This window comes from Populus trichocarpa, chromosome 7, assembly GCF_000002775.5.
Source record: "Populus trichocarpa isolate Nisqually-1 chromosome 7, P.trichocarpa_v4.1, whole genome shotgun sequence".
Lineage (NCBI taxonomy): Eukaryota > Viridiplantae > Streptophyta > Magnoliopsida > Malpighiales > Salicaceae > Populus > Populus trichocarpa.
In genome coordinates, this window is record NC_037291.2 from 3,224,915 (window position 1) to 3,240,390 (window position 15,476).

At 29.9% G+C, this 15,476-nt stretch overlaps 1 protein-coding gene across 2 annotated transcripts; it reads right to left on the minus strand.

The window, feature by feature from the left end:
* Positions 1 to 1,334: 1,334 nt before the first annotated feature.
* Positions 1,335 to 5,335, minus strand: LOC7483132 (LOB domain-containing protein 36). 2 transcript variants are annotated; one of them, XM_052454360.1, is made up of 4 exons: positions 5,055 to 5,335; positions 4,858 to 4,937; positions 3,253 to 4,103; positions 1,335 to 1,760 (listed from the first exon to the last, which is right to left on the minus strand). In XM_052454360.1, the coding sequence occupies exons 3-4, from the start codon at positions 4,082 to 4,084 to the stop codon at positions 1,750 to 1,752; spliced, it is 843 nt and encodes a 280-aa protein (XP_052310320.1). In that variant the 5' UTR covers positions 4,085 to 4,103; positions 4,858 to 4,937; positions 5,055 to 5,335; the 3' UTR covers positions 1,335 to 1,749. The 2 variants fall into 2 exon arrangements, with proteins under 2 accessions (XP_052310320.1, XP_052310319.1); XM_052454359.1 differs by lacking the exon at positions 1,335 to 1,760 and having other exon boundaries at positions 3,160 to 4,103; positions 5,055 to 5,334.
* Between the last annotated feature and the right edge of the window lie 10,141 nt (positions 5,336 to 15,476).

The following is a 15,476-nucleotide window of genomic DNA, read 5'->3' on the forward strand; positions in this document are numbered from 1 at the left end:
TTTCATGATAATTGGATATTAGATTGTACATATGTGTTCCAAAAAGGAATATTTTGATGAGTTCCAAGGAGGAAAGTTTGTCACTGTGCCTATTGATGGTATGCCATATTGTGATGTTATGGTTATCGGAATGGTAAAAATCAAAATGTTTGATGTAATGGCCTATACTTTGGGTGATGTGGCCTATGTCTCAAAGATGTGTAAGAATTTGATATCGTTGAGCCAGCTTGACTTCAAAGGATATAATTATTCTCCTGTAAGTGGCGTCTTGAAAGTCCCACAATCTTAATGGAAAGAGAAAAGTATGATGGCTTATATTATTTGATTAGAAAGATAATGACCTCAAATAGTTGTTTAGAATGAAGCACACGAGATGACAACTACTTAAAATGAGTCTTTTCAGTGAATGGTAAAAAGAAAGGAGTTAAATATTTTTAGATTTTAGATGAGTGTGGGGGAAAGATCCTTCTAAAAGCGAGGATAGATATAAAGCGAGGATAAATAAAGGTCGTGTTCTAAAGTTAATGTGTAATGCTGACCGGAGATAGTTGTTGATGGACATTGGCCATGTTTTTTAAATCAAGTGAAGCTGAGGGTTGTATGTTGATTTAGGTCATATGTAACTATTAAATTTTAAGATCAACGATTACTTCTAGTTTTTGAAGCTAAAAATTGTTTGTTGATTTAAGTTATGTGTAGCTGGTAAATCTAAAGATCAACATATACTTTTATTTTCGGTTTTGTGGTATTCACAAGCAAGTAAAGTCATTAAATCTTCTAAAAGGTTTAAAATTCATCAAAGTGGGCATTTGTTGGTGATATGACTTATTTTTTCTTAAAGAAATGGTCAAGTAAAAAGGGTGGAGATAAAGAAATGTGGAGTAGCCTCCTAGTTTAGTCACCAAGTTTGTTCCTTCATCGCCCACCAAGTGTTTTTAGCCGGCCATTATAAATAGGTTAGAAGATGAATGGTTAAAGTGTAAAAAACACAAGGGTTTAGAGGCTTTTTTTTTAAGTGGGGAAGAGGGTTTACAAGGAGCTTTTGGGTTTTAAATATAAAAATTACAATCATATTCATGAACATATTGATTTAATTAGTATTGTTTAACCTGACCATATTAAATCTTGAATTCTTATTTGAAATTTTTTTTTTTCATTGAATTGGGTTGTTCATAATGATTATGCATGTTGAATTTTGGTTCTAATTTCCCAACAAATTGAGTCTATTTGAATATGCCAAACTGCACATTCTAAATTATATCATTTGATTATGGTTACAATATTCAAACGTTGCGCAATCTATCTTCATTTAAAAAAAAAAAGAAGCCAAAATAGAGCATTGAGAAAATACAGTTTACTAAGTTTTTATCATATGGCTAGATACAACCTGTAAAGATCTAATATTGGGCATGCTAAAGGAGAACTAGAAGCATGAGATTCTAACAATTAAAACGAAAGGGATAGCGAAAATATAAAGGACGGGCAATAAACAAAAGCTTCAAAGAAGGCTTCCCATGCTTCAGATTTACATAAACGTTCTCTGCATTAATTTAAGTCCAAACGCCAGATAAAAGAAAGCTGTACTCGAAAACCAAGACAGATCCTTCATTTCAAGATGCGTCTCTCCAGAAAGTCTTCTTCTCCAGGGGCCAAAATTTTTATAAAAAAAAATGCTGCCTTGAGATTTTAGATGTCAAACTCCCCCTCCCTCTCTCTATGTATTTCTTTCTATCCACTTGTGTCCGGCATTTATATAAGAGCTGCATGGACATGAGGAAAATAAGAGGAAGGAAAGCTAAAACATCATTATAAAATATAATCAATAATATATATATATATATATATTCACGCACACAAGAGAAGAAAAAAAGCATAAAAAAGCATATAGAAATTAAAACCAATGAATTGATGTTGCTGTCTGTGCCAAAAAAACAAAAGATGGAAATAAAACTGTCACGTTGATCGCAACTTAATTAGGGAGTACACATCATGAATGGTTTGGTTAATAAGCTAGATGCAGACTAGAGTAACCTAGACTGTTTGAAAACATTAATGCACCTTAGTCAACCGGTAAAAGGAACATGATTTCAGGATAAAACAAAAGAACAACCTAATTTTAGTTCGAAACCTATGTACTCATTCTTAATTGAGTCTAAGACCAATAAACTATATCAATTTGATCCTGAGTGTTTTCTTAAAGATTATTGTCTTTCTGTAATGTTCATCAACATTTTGAGACTAAATTGAAGTTTCTCCTAAAGCAAATGTAGTCTTCCACTCATTAGAAATGAGAAAACCATTAACAAGGGGACTAATGTCTTTGAAGAAAAATTACAAAACAAAAGTCAAGATCATTGATGGAATTAGCACACCAAATTTCCATAAAATCTTTCTATCTACCACTTTTACGTCTCTTACTAATTAAAAAAAAAAAAGAGGACTAAATTTCCTTGCATGATTACTACAAAAATCATTTCATAATCCTTCCAAAAGAAAATGACAAACTTAAACATGCCTTGGATTCATCATTAATAATTAACATTATCCTGCTGACCTTGTAGACCTGAGTTCATTTTCAGTTAGTGCATAATATTGCAACAAAATTCTCATAAAAAAATGAATTTAAAAGTTATTGGATATGAATTCTCAAAAGAATTATATTTAAGGAAATGTGACTAATAAGCACATACATAGTGATCAATTCATAATTATAAAAGAATTATATTCATAATTGTAGAAGTTTGTGTTAAGGAATAATACTTCTATAACTAATTTAATATTTAATCAAAAACTAATTTGTTTAATTTTGTTATTATTCGTTGAAAAAAATCAATTATATATGTGAAAGGATATGTCCCTGCCTATGAAAAGACAATATGTATGTGTGTGTGCGTGCGTGCGTGCTTCTTATATTCCATGAAGGTGATATGTCCCTGCCTATGAAAAGACAATAAGTTCTTTCAACGAGCTAGCCCTTTTGCTCTCCACAAAACAACAGTAACTTTGGCTTTCTACTGCCAACAAACTACATTACCCTATTTGTGAAAGGATACCAACCCAGATTACTTACTAGAGAACCCATCCATAAATGCAAAGATTGTTTTTTCAGACAAACACGTGCAGGCCTAAATACATAGAGGAAGTGAAGAAACCATACCTAGCTAGATTGGAAAATCGCCATAAGAAACTAGCAAGAAAGGTACACAGTGTCGCAAAAACATCAACAAGAAGGACCAACAGTACTCCTCCTACCTTCCTCGCTTTCAGATTTTGGATGCTGTTGGATTTGTTGTGGCTGAAGCAAAACCTGTGCCTGAAGCTGATTGGGATGGGGCTCTCCTTGTGGTTGAATCTGAAAAGTGTTGTCAAAAGTTCCTAGAGCCAAAGAGGATGGCATGGCAGCAGAGGGATTGATCTGATTATACCCAGTATCAGAAACTGAATTAGCTGGCTCAAGTCCACCATTAAATCTCACAATTTCTTGCTGATGGTGCTGTTGTTGCTGTTGCTCATAAGCCCTTAATATCTCCTGCTCTCTTGCAGCCACCACAGCAGCCAACTGTTGAGCCTCGTAGAGTTGCTGAGGATGGACATGATGGTTTTGATGTTGATGAGCCTCTGCACGCATCCCCATTTGTCCAACAGAAGGAATACCCATCATTGGCATCACACTATGTTGCATCACAGTTGAAGAAGAAGGATTACCCATATGTTGTGGCTGCATCACCATAGGTAGCATTGCTTGAGGCCCTATATAATTAGCTAGTTCTTTCTTAGCACAATAAAGATCATTCTGGAGTTGCTTCAGTCTATGTTGAAGAATTGAAATTAGCCCAACACAGCCATAAACAGGATCACGGAGCCGTTCTTCAGCTTCATAGGCAAGTGAATTAACAGCATCTTCACGTTGTGCAGCATTGAGCTCATTCAAAAGTTTAGCAACATTACTAGCACCAAATACCTTATGGACACTTGCAAATTTTTGAGGCTGGTCCGGTGGAAAATAAGGTGCGAAAACACATTCTTGCGTGCATTTTCTCCTTAAGAACTTGCATGCCGCACATGGAGAGTTGGAAGAAGACATTTACCCTTCCTTCCAACAACTACAATTAATCAAAACCCATTAAAGAAAACAAGTTCAAATCACTAGGTAATAAAGGAAAGGTTTTATTAAGGCATGGAAATCTGGGATTCACGAAGATAAAGGTGAAGAGATTCAGAGAAGCTTCATTTACCAATAAAAGGAAATAAATAATAATACATGATGAGTCAAAAACGATATAGACAATCAAACAGTAACTTGTAATGAAAGAAAAAGAAACTGTAATAATGAAGATATTAAAGGGAAACTGAATCATCTGTTAACTGATGGGCTAATAATATTTCTTCAAGCCTAGCTAGAGAGAGAGGGAGAGTGAAACAGAAAACAATATTTATCTAATAACTACTTGGTGTAATTTATTTACCAATATATATATAAAAAGAAGAAGAAGAAGAAGATAGAGATATAGCCAATGAATCTCCTACAAGCTCTTGCTCTTTATCTCTTGAAAACTGATTTGTTTCTATAAGTTTTGAATGTGAGTGCCTCTCCTACTTCATTGACACCTTGAAATGCAAGGAAGCATGAGGTGGAAGGATGCTTCAAGATCTCAATTTTTCTCTCTCTCTGAAAAAGAAAGTAAAAAAAGGACAATTTTTCTTGTTCTTGTTTTCTCTCACAACCAAATCAAAGAAATCCTTTAATCTCCATATCCAAAGAGATATTGACATCTTTTGGTCAACCAAAATCGCAAACTTTAATAAAACACTCGAAGAAACACCTTTGAAAAGGAACAAAAGACCACCTAAGTTTACCTTTGATTTTGCTAAGAAAGCTATGTGTTTTCAGAGATCAGTCACTCTCCCTGTGTGTCTTCAAAAGGTCCATGTTAAACCTGCAATGAAAACACTGACTTAAAAGGGTATAGAAGAACAACAGACTGTTTGTAACATAACTGTATTAACAATGGCGGGGAGAGAGAGAGTGAGAGAGAGAAAGAGAGAAGAGAGACCATTTAGAAAAACAAAGAGAAAGAGAGAGATATCATGTGTAGGGTCGCCGAAATGAGATGACTATCGATCCGATCTTTGAGTTTCAAAATCCCAACAAACAAGAAAGAGAAGAATGCATGCTAAAATAAAAATGCAACCTTTTTCTTTATAAAAAGAGAGAGGTTGCGAAGAGAGAAAACAACAGAAATGATACAAAGGAGAGAAGAGAGGTAATGTTAGAGTATGGAAAGGGTCCTTTTCACATGAGGTGAAATGTCTGCCATTGAGATTTTAGAATGGTTGAAGAGGTTGAATATTAGCTGTCTGATCATATGGTGGTTTTGTGTGCGTCTGACGGAGAGGTGGAGGAGAGGTAGTTACCATTTTGTCACTGCCCGTTCAACCTGTTTTTTTATATAAAAAAACAAATTAATTATTTTTTAATTTTAAATTAATATTTTAGTGTTTTTGAATGATGTATTAATATTTAAAATAAATTTTAAAAAATAAAAAAATATTTTTTTAATATATTTTAAAAAAATTACTTTAAAAAAAATAATCAATAAACACTGCTGACCCAAGAATTCAATGCTTGCCTCTCTTCTTCTTTGTCAATTTTTTTTATAGTTTTGAATTTATTAATATCAAAAATAAATTTTATAAAAAACAATCGATAAGACCCGAGAACTTAATATTTACCTCTTCGTCCCTATAGTCCAAAATCCCCCCGCCCTCTTTTTTATTATTATTTTTTTTTAGAGATTGGAGTTTCATATTTGTTTTCCTTTTTTGAATCAATGCCTTTAGTGTCAAGATTTGAGACTTTGAGAGGTTACCTAATTAATCACCATTAGAGTGGATCTTATATTCTTGGTAAAATTACAAAGGGTTGTTCAACATTTAAGAAATTGTAAAATTTAGATCTATTCAATCATATCTAAAAATGTTTATTTGAATGGATTCTATTGCCATTTACATTTATATATAGCATTAGATTATATTTGTACATTCACACATTCCAAAGTCCAATTTATTGATTATAGTCTTTTTATTATTATTATTAACGTGGGTGTCCGGATCAGTTTGTGCGCACCTCAAATAATCTCACGAGCCCTGAAGTTATCGACCATGTAAGCTTCCAATGACCCAAAGGTTTGTGAGACTCGAACTGATAACCTCTAGGGAGCAAACTTAGAGCCTGACCAGTTGAATTACACCCCTCAAGGTTGATTATAGTTTATTTTTGTTAATTAATTTGATTAGCTTTTATTTAAATGAATCATATCCTATCAAGTTTTTTAAAAAAAGACTAACATTGTGATAATTAATTTGATTAGTTTTTATTTAAATTGTATATCATGATTGCTCGTTATATGCCAAATTTGTTATATTGTTATTAGTTTATTGTTCAAAAATTATAAAATTTTAAACAAGTGGGATTAAAATTGAAAGAAAAAATCATGTAAGTTGATTACAATACTAGAAATAATTAAGTGCATGAGGCATCAAGCATGGCTTAATTAAAAGAGTGATACAACATTGGGGATCATAATATAACATATAATGAAGGACAATAATTACTTGAAATTTACTAGTTTAATTGATTTTGTGTTTCAAAAGCGTTTTTGAAAAAATTTAAATTTTATTTTATTTTTTTCTTTGCTTCAAATTAATATTTTTTTAGTGTTTTTAGATCATTTTGATGCGCTAATATCAAAAATGATTTTTAAAAAATAAAAAAATTATTATTTTGATACATTTCTGAGTAAAAAATACTTTGAAAAACAACCACAAACACAATCACAAACAACTAAATTATCCGCTCTCTTTAATTTAGAGTAAACTAAATATAATCAATAAGCCAAAAACACTTTCAGTACCGAGTATCCAATTTATGGCATACAATGAAATTTGGAAATAGCTACCTTGAGATATGAATGCACAAAGATCGAAGAGATTTGTTGAAATATGAATTCTAGAGAAAATGTAAAAAGAACAGAGTTTGTGTTTTTTATTATGAAAAAAAAAAAAAGGTTTAACCACTTGGCAACAACCATGAAGAATTTCTTGGGAGCGCATAATTATAATTAGAATACAAATTAAAAAAAAAATATCTAAAAAAAGTCAACAATACTATAGCTCATCTCATGCGTCATCGTTTATTAGAGCAGTGTCTGTTTCTTCCTTTTCTTCTGTGCTCCTTGAAGTTTTTCTGCTCCGGTCATCGAAATTGTTTTTTCAATTTAATTATTTGAGAATTAAATTTAATAATTTATTTTTTATGGTGATATTACAGTGTTAAAAAGCATCCCAATATTAGGTTAATACTCAATTTTACAAAAACAAATCTAGTTTTATTGCTTGTGAAAAAATAAAAATACAAGGACCAAAATTGATAAGGAAAAAAATACTGGTTTTTTATTATATATAAAAAAAAGGATTCATCAAGCTCCTTTCTAAAAAAAATTTGCCTCTAGAATCTTTTTTATTTATTTCTGATCCCTTCAATTTAAAACTTTTAGAGAAGACAGTGTTACCAGTAAATAATGGAGAATAGAGAAAATATCTTGAACAAAAAAAGTCAAAGTTTCTTTTTTTTATGAAAGGAGTGTTATTCTAGTGTTTTTAAGCTTTAAGTTTTGTTTGTTAGAAAGTATTTTTATTTTAAGTGAATTCCAAGAGAGTGAATTATTTTCTGATATTTGGTAGTATAATGAAAAATAAGTTGGAAAACACTTTCCAGTATTTGGTTATGTCATGGAAAATGAGTTGGAAAATAACTTATTAATGTTTTATTTTTTTTTCAAATTTATTAAAATAATGAGGAACAAATCCTACAAATTAAAAAGTTGAATGGGAATGAAATTGAAAAAAAAATAATTTCATAAATTATCTCAAATAAAATAAATAATAATCAAAATAATAGAGATCAAATCTAAAAAATAAAAAAATTAAAAGATGAAGAAATTAAAATAATAATAATTAACATTTCATAAATTATTTCAAATAAAATAAATAACAATCAAAAGAATGAGGACCAAATTTGATAGATAAAAAATTTCAATTAAAAAATGATAAGGGAAAAGCAAATAACAATTATAAAAATAAAAACCAAAATTAATATAAAAAATAATTTCTAAGGGATGAAATTAAAAAAACAAATATTCAAAACAAAATATATGTAGCAATCAAAAGTTCGAGAACCAAATTTAATATAATCAACAAATAATATGACATTTCTAAATTTTTTCACAACTTCCGGAAAGTGTTTTCCGCTCAAAATAAAAGGAAAACACTTTCCTGGAAACCAAGCTAAATTTTTCCTTAACTGGAAAGTGTTTTCCGTTGACCGGAAAGTGTTTTCCATTAACCAACTTTTCTAATGGCAAATAAACACATGAAAGTTTGGAAAGTGGTTTTCCCAAAACCAGTTTTCGAGAAACAAACACAATCTTAATATTGCTTAACAAACTAGATTGATGTTAAGAGTTTTTTTATATATACTTTTGAATTTTTAAACCGATTTAAAGATGTTTTAAGTTAATAAATTATTTAACAGGTATTTCAAGTGTGTTTATTATGTTTTTTAAGTGAAATTCTATTAAATATATATATATATATATATATATATATATATATATATATATATATATATATATATTTGCTACATAAACTCTAGAATAAGTTTTCAACCACTTGAAAGGTGGATGAAATCTAAGCAAACACATGGTACGTCGTCTAATTTTTTTCCTTTTTTTATTTTGATTAAATGAGCTATATAAAAAAAAACATGGTATTTAGATTACTATCCAATTTTATCATAGCTCTTGAATTACATTTCTTCTTAATAATTTTCTTCATTGTCTTTCATATAATTATTTAATCAAATAAAAAATAAATTCCAAAACGCAAATTAAACTTGGATAGGGCCATGACTTATGTAATGGGCTGGGTAGATTAACTTGGTTTGATCCAAGTTAATTCAAAACATTATCGTTCCAATATTTCTTTATTAAGAAAATTGTTAATATTGTTTTTAATGAAAAAAAAATTTTGTCATTTTTATTTTTATTTTTTTAAGATTGATTTTTCCTCAATTTCTTTTGTGTATGTCAGCAAAAATACAATTAGCTACTTTTATTTTTTATTTACGTGGGTGTCCGAGTTAGCTTGCGCGCACCACGACTAATCCTACGGCCCACTGAACACCCTGCAAACCCAGTGAGCATGTAAAGCACCGCGGGAGTGACAAGCGTGCACATGAGAACTCGAACCCAGGAGCAGGGGAAGAAGACAAGCCCCTCCCACCGCCAGACCAAGACCCCAGTGCACTTTTTTATTATTATTAATACAACACTTAATACTTGTTTGATAACATAGAACATAAAATTTCTTTCTATGGAACAATTTGAAAACATTATGCAAACATTTTTATTTATATCACGACTCCAAATATAAAGAAGGGGCTATTTTTGTAATTGCCTTGATAACAAGTGTCCTTTTTTGTAGTAGCACGTCCTTCCTGTACCAACATGGGAAGTGCCACCACACCCCTGATCTCTTTCATGTACCTTTTTTTTTAATTAATTGACGGTTGTCTTTATTATATATGGCCAAGTGGCAAAACGGCAATATGTCATTTTATTTTATTCTAAATTTATAGTACATCTTTTCTCGATTCGCACATTAATATGTATACTCTTTCTCCTTCCCTTCCTTTGAATTACGTGGGAAGATAAGCACGTCTTGTTTTAAATTTTACAAGTTGATATGTATAATCGATCTGTTGTTATATATATATATATATATATATATATATATATATATATATATATAAAAGTGTAACTTTTTTTTTTTTTAATTGTGAGTGTCCAGATCAACTTACACATTCTTAAATTAATCATCGAGACCCTAAAGTTAACAATCATGTAAGTCTTTAATGATTTTGAAGTTTGTGACACTTGACTGGTAATTTTTGAATAATAAACTTATCGTCTAATCAGTTGAATTATATCCTTCAAGATTGAGAGTGTAACTTATTATAATTTGTAAGAGTGGTAAGTAATTTTGACTTCTAGTAAATGTTAAAAATATTACACACAACTTTTTTTTTTTTTAGTTTAACGTGGGTGTCCAGGCCAGCTTGCGCGCACCTCGACTAATCCCACGGGCCCTGAAGTTAAAGACCATGTAAGCCTCCAGTGGCCATCATACGAGCAACCACAGAGCTCGAACCTGAGACCACAGAGGGAGCAAACCTCTTGATCCCAAGCTTTTACTACTGGGTCACCACCTAGATGGTTCACACAGCTTTTTAATAGATACCAAAAATGAGTCTCATTCTTTTTCTATTTTTTAAATAAAAAAACTACTCTACACCTTTGATCAATTGATTAAAAAGAAATTAGATGAACATAATCATTCTCCCTCCTTTTATTTGGATTATATGAAAATAGAGTGAAAGTAATGGTATTTTTTAATTTAACATAATAAATACCAACTAAATCATTTTAAAAGATAAAAAAAAATCAATGCTTTATATCCTTAATTTATATGTATATAAAAAAAACATTTCAAAGAGAAGGGCAAATCATTGTTAGATAAGTGGAAAAATTAGATAACTTGGTTGGGCCACGTCGTAGATTGAACTTAATTTTTTTTAATGTAAAAAAAAGGATTAGGGTCGCGGGAACTCTTTAATATTGTCATTAAACTCAATATGATGGGTTGACCTTGAAACCTCCTAACCCGACTCCTTTTTTATCACTGACTTCAAATTAAATGGTATGAAAATTGCCCTAACATGATCTAGTAGACTTGATGAATCTAAAAACAAGCTGAATAAGAAGTAAAAATTTATTTTGAATTAAAAAAAACTAAGATGATATTTTTTCTAAATTTTTAAAATGAAGACAAATTGAATCGACTTAGATTAACTTGACTTAACCTAGGGATGACAACGAATATACATGGGTCAATATATATATATAAAGTAAGAAATTCAAATATTTATCCCCTATCCATAGAGTTTCGGGTATCTATATGAATATCCATTGCGTGACTATTATTTACTATTCAACAAAAGTTGTATATATATTGGGTTAGGTTTGAGCCGGATTTGATAATATCCAGTACCCATCAGATAAAGTAATTATCCCAAAAAATCTATCCATTCAGGTCGGGTCAATATCCATCCAGTTTTGATTAATTTCCATCCGTAACTTAACCCGTCAAATTTGTGACTCAGGTCATGTGCTTCATTGAGTTTAATAACTTTGTTTTTTGTGAAACAATTTTTTATTTAATTATATGATAAAAAATAGACACACACAAAATCGAGAATCAACCTAATGTGAGGATGTTTGTTTGTGACTGTGATAACCATATAAAAAGTACATCAAAATAAATTATGAAGACTAATTACCAATTAATCCAATGTTGGGGGATGAAATTTAAAAAAAAATCAAATTTAAAAATATTTAATTCAGGTTAACCCACGATTCCGGTCATGAACTCTACCAAGTTTAATAACTTTGGTTAACTCTCTAAATCCACAACTTGGTCATGGACTCAAGTGAGACTAATAACTCAATATTTTTTGAAATTATCTTTTTATTTAATAATATAATAAAAAATAGATATTTATAAAATTAAAAACCAACCTAATGTCAGGATATTTTGTAGATTACCAGCACTGTTTTCTATACAAAAATCCATTACAATCTTAAAAGCAAATTTAAAATAAAACATTAACACAAAGTCTTAGTATTTTATATATAATTGAAGTAAAAAGAAATGATAAATGTGATAAAATTATATTAAAAATTAAGAAAAAAACATAAATTTATGTTAATAAAATATTCATGGTTTTTTATTCATATTAAGCACAAAATAATTCAAAAGAATATTAACATTCTTATGGAAACCTATAATATTATATGATAAATATGAAAAAATGAATAATAATTGAGAAATAATGTTAATTTTTTTTACAATGAATTTAAATCTAAATTCAAAAAAGAAAGAGAAAAATAAAAAATAAAAAAATACAAAGGGGTGGGGCTAGATGCCTAAGCCAATAGACTCGGGACCAGACAGACGAGTGCCTGCAAGGTCAGGCTCACATGGCTGACCCCTTTTTTTTTTTAAGAGACGGCAACATGTAATCCATTCTATCTTTTTTGGAAAAATAATGCCAGGTTCTACCCACCATAAAAATGGTAAAAAAATTATAGCTGGGGTTTTCGGGTCAAAAAAATCCTTTTTTTAGCTTAAATTGACCCAAAAATTCTATTAAACATCCTTAGCTTCTTATAAAAATAATTTTTAAACTTAAAACACCTATAAATTAGTTCAAAATTACAAAATCAAATATAAAATATTTCTCTCTTAACCCAGATCTAGTTCAAAAATAAGTAAAATATTTTTGTAATTTAGTTATAGAAAATGAATTAAATTTGACTAGATGATGGTAGCCATAATGCTATTCTCCTGATAGCGATCCATGTACTCTTGTCACATACGCAAAATCCATCCTTTCCTTGACCGACTGTTTTTCTCTAATTCAATCATTAAAGTGACTAATCCTTAATAAAGGATTGGTGAATGGATATTTTAAAAAAATTAGCACATTTTTGCATGATAATATCATTTGCGAAAGAGTTATCAAAATAGCGCACTTTTATATTTTCGTTCTTTACATGTGTGATATTTATTAAATATTATTATTTTAAAATGAAACAATAATCTTATTATGATTAAAAATAAGATATTTAAGTAAATATTTCATGTAAAACTCAAATCATCTAATTCAATTGGTTAAACTGTTGATCTAGTTGCATGAATTGATCGATCGGTTCATACAAAAATCATAATTGTATGAACTATTTCTTCCAAATATATTTTATAAGTCAAAATATATATTTTCATCAAACTTATAGACTCGAAAATAGATTCCAATTAAAATATTAAAAGGTTATTATTCACGCAATAGTTGTCTTCTGTTTTTCAATGTCAATGATGTAGTCGAATTTGCGATAATTGATGATTCTGTGCAATCAAATATGGATCTATCATAATTAAATAAAGATCTATCTCAAATAGATTACATGGATGACCTAGCAGATACATTTATAGACCAGCAGGGTAGATCTAGACTCAAGATGAGATTTGATTGTGTCAAATCAAAGTAACAGCTTAAAAGAGTTATATTTTGTTATGTGACTGTTGGATCACGCTCAGATTTTTATAGGATTTTCTAAAGGTTAACTTTTTTAAATTTCAAAAATCTCGGATAGAGACTATTTTTTTCAATTTTTTTATTTTTTTATAAACAGGTCGATCAATTAATCTTAAATTTAAATAAATATCATGTTTAAAATCCACAATAATAATTAAATATTTATCTTAATTTCCAACTGCAACATCTAAAAATATATTATTTTACCAAAAATATTTTTTGCGTGGATGTGATTTCGCTATTTATTTATAATTGACATGGTAATGGCATAATTTATCGTTGAGGAATGGTGCAAGAATTATTAAGGATTATACTGCTACGTCAATCAAGCAGTCCATCAATCAACAACGGTCATTATTAATCCTTTCATTTCTGGGTCTAATCCACAATATTATTTCACCCAATTAATCCACCACTCTCCTTAATAGTTTGGTAGGTAAGTAGGTGTCCATGGGTCCTTCCCTACACCTGAATGTACTGATGATATTTCAATAATCTGTTTAAATTAGAAATAAATTTAGTTTTATATACAATGATGTCCCAACAAAAAATAATTAATTATGTGAATTTATATAAAAAAATAAAAAAAAAATTAATTTTTTCAAAAGTAATTCTAAAATGTAAAAACAAACATAACCGTCACATCTGTAATTATACCTGGCAGCATGTTTTTAGTATCTGTTTTGCGTTTTAAGAATTAAAAAAAAAATTAATTTTTTTTTATTTTTTAATATTATTTTAATGTATTAATATAAAAATAATTTTTTAATAATAAAAAAATATATTTAAAAACAAAAAAGTTTTATAACACAACCACTGTCAATACCACCATACCTAAAACTTGGACTTCAAACAAGTCAGCATGTGAGATGTGGCCGACGCTGAAATTGTATATATAGCCAGGAAAGGATTTCTTCGGAGCACGACACGATGCCATGTGCAGGCTATTTGGTGGTGTTCCTCCGCAGCTGTTTTTGACTTCACTTGCTTTTTCATGCTTAGAGAAAATTTTAATTTTAACATGCACTCCTCCTTCCTTCACTGGGTCCACTGCCGACTATCAGGCTGTACGGTTTAACTGTGGTTTTATAAATTTTTATTTTTTAAATTATTTAAAATTGTTAGTTTTAAAAATAAATTTAAAAAAATAAAAAATATATTATTTTAATATAAAATACTTTGAAAAACAGTATTTATCATCTTCTTAAATACCCGCATTTATATTTTAATATATTTAATATTAATATTAACATTTTTTATCCTTTTAAAGAAAAGCATCAAGAAAAGTTCCGGAGTTAAAATAAAGAATCATTAAATAATTTATTTAATCCTAAAAAGATGTTGTTCAACTGGTCAGGTTCTAAATTTGTTTTTTATAGATCACTAGCTAGTTCGAGTCTCACAAATCTCAGGGTCACTGAAGGCTTACACAATTGTTAACTTCAGGGCCAATGAAACTAGTCGAGGTTCACGCAAGCTGCCCGGACACCCACGCTAATAATAATAAAAAATAATCTATTTTAATATTTTTAATTGTTTATATACAGGCGGGAATGATTTATCTTTGACAGAAAGAACCATTTTAGAGTTGCAAAATTAGAGAAAATAAAAAAATAAAAAAATAGTGTTTTTTTTTCTTTTAGCTTTTCATTCGGCTGTCCCGAAGATGACCTTATTATCCATTTGACTTCCTCTCAATTACATTATTACCATAGTAAGTAAGATGTAAGCATGCATTATTAGAATAGGATAGGCTTTGTCCCACTCTCACTAAAAGGGGTTTCTTGCCTTTTTAAATGACCACTGTAAGCAAGAATAGGTGATTGATTCTTTTGGGAACTTAAATGGAAACTCAAGTTCTGTAACGTCTTATAAACTAGTTCAATAAAAAAACACCATCAAGGCAACTATATCAGTAAAATAAGAAGAAAAAAAGTGTACAGATTGATACGTACGAGGCCAGGTTTGCAAGTAACACAGGTGTAAAGGGCAGTAATACAACGGGCATTGCTTATCTTCAACGGGAAGCGATGGAGGAGGGATAGGGAGATCGGTGCTGATGCCGAGTGAGTGTGAATATAGATAGAGGAGGGGACAGAATGTCAAGAGTAAGCGAAGATGGCTTTAGGGTAAACGACGACAGAAGGACCCACAGAACTCTTGAAGGCCCAGAACCTGAGGGGACAAAAAGGCTGTGTGATTT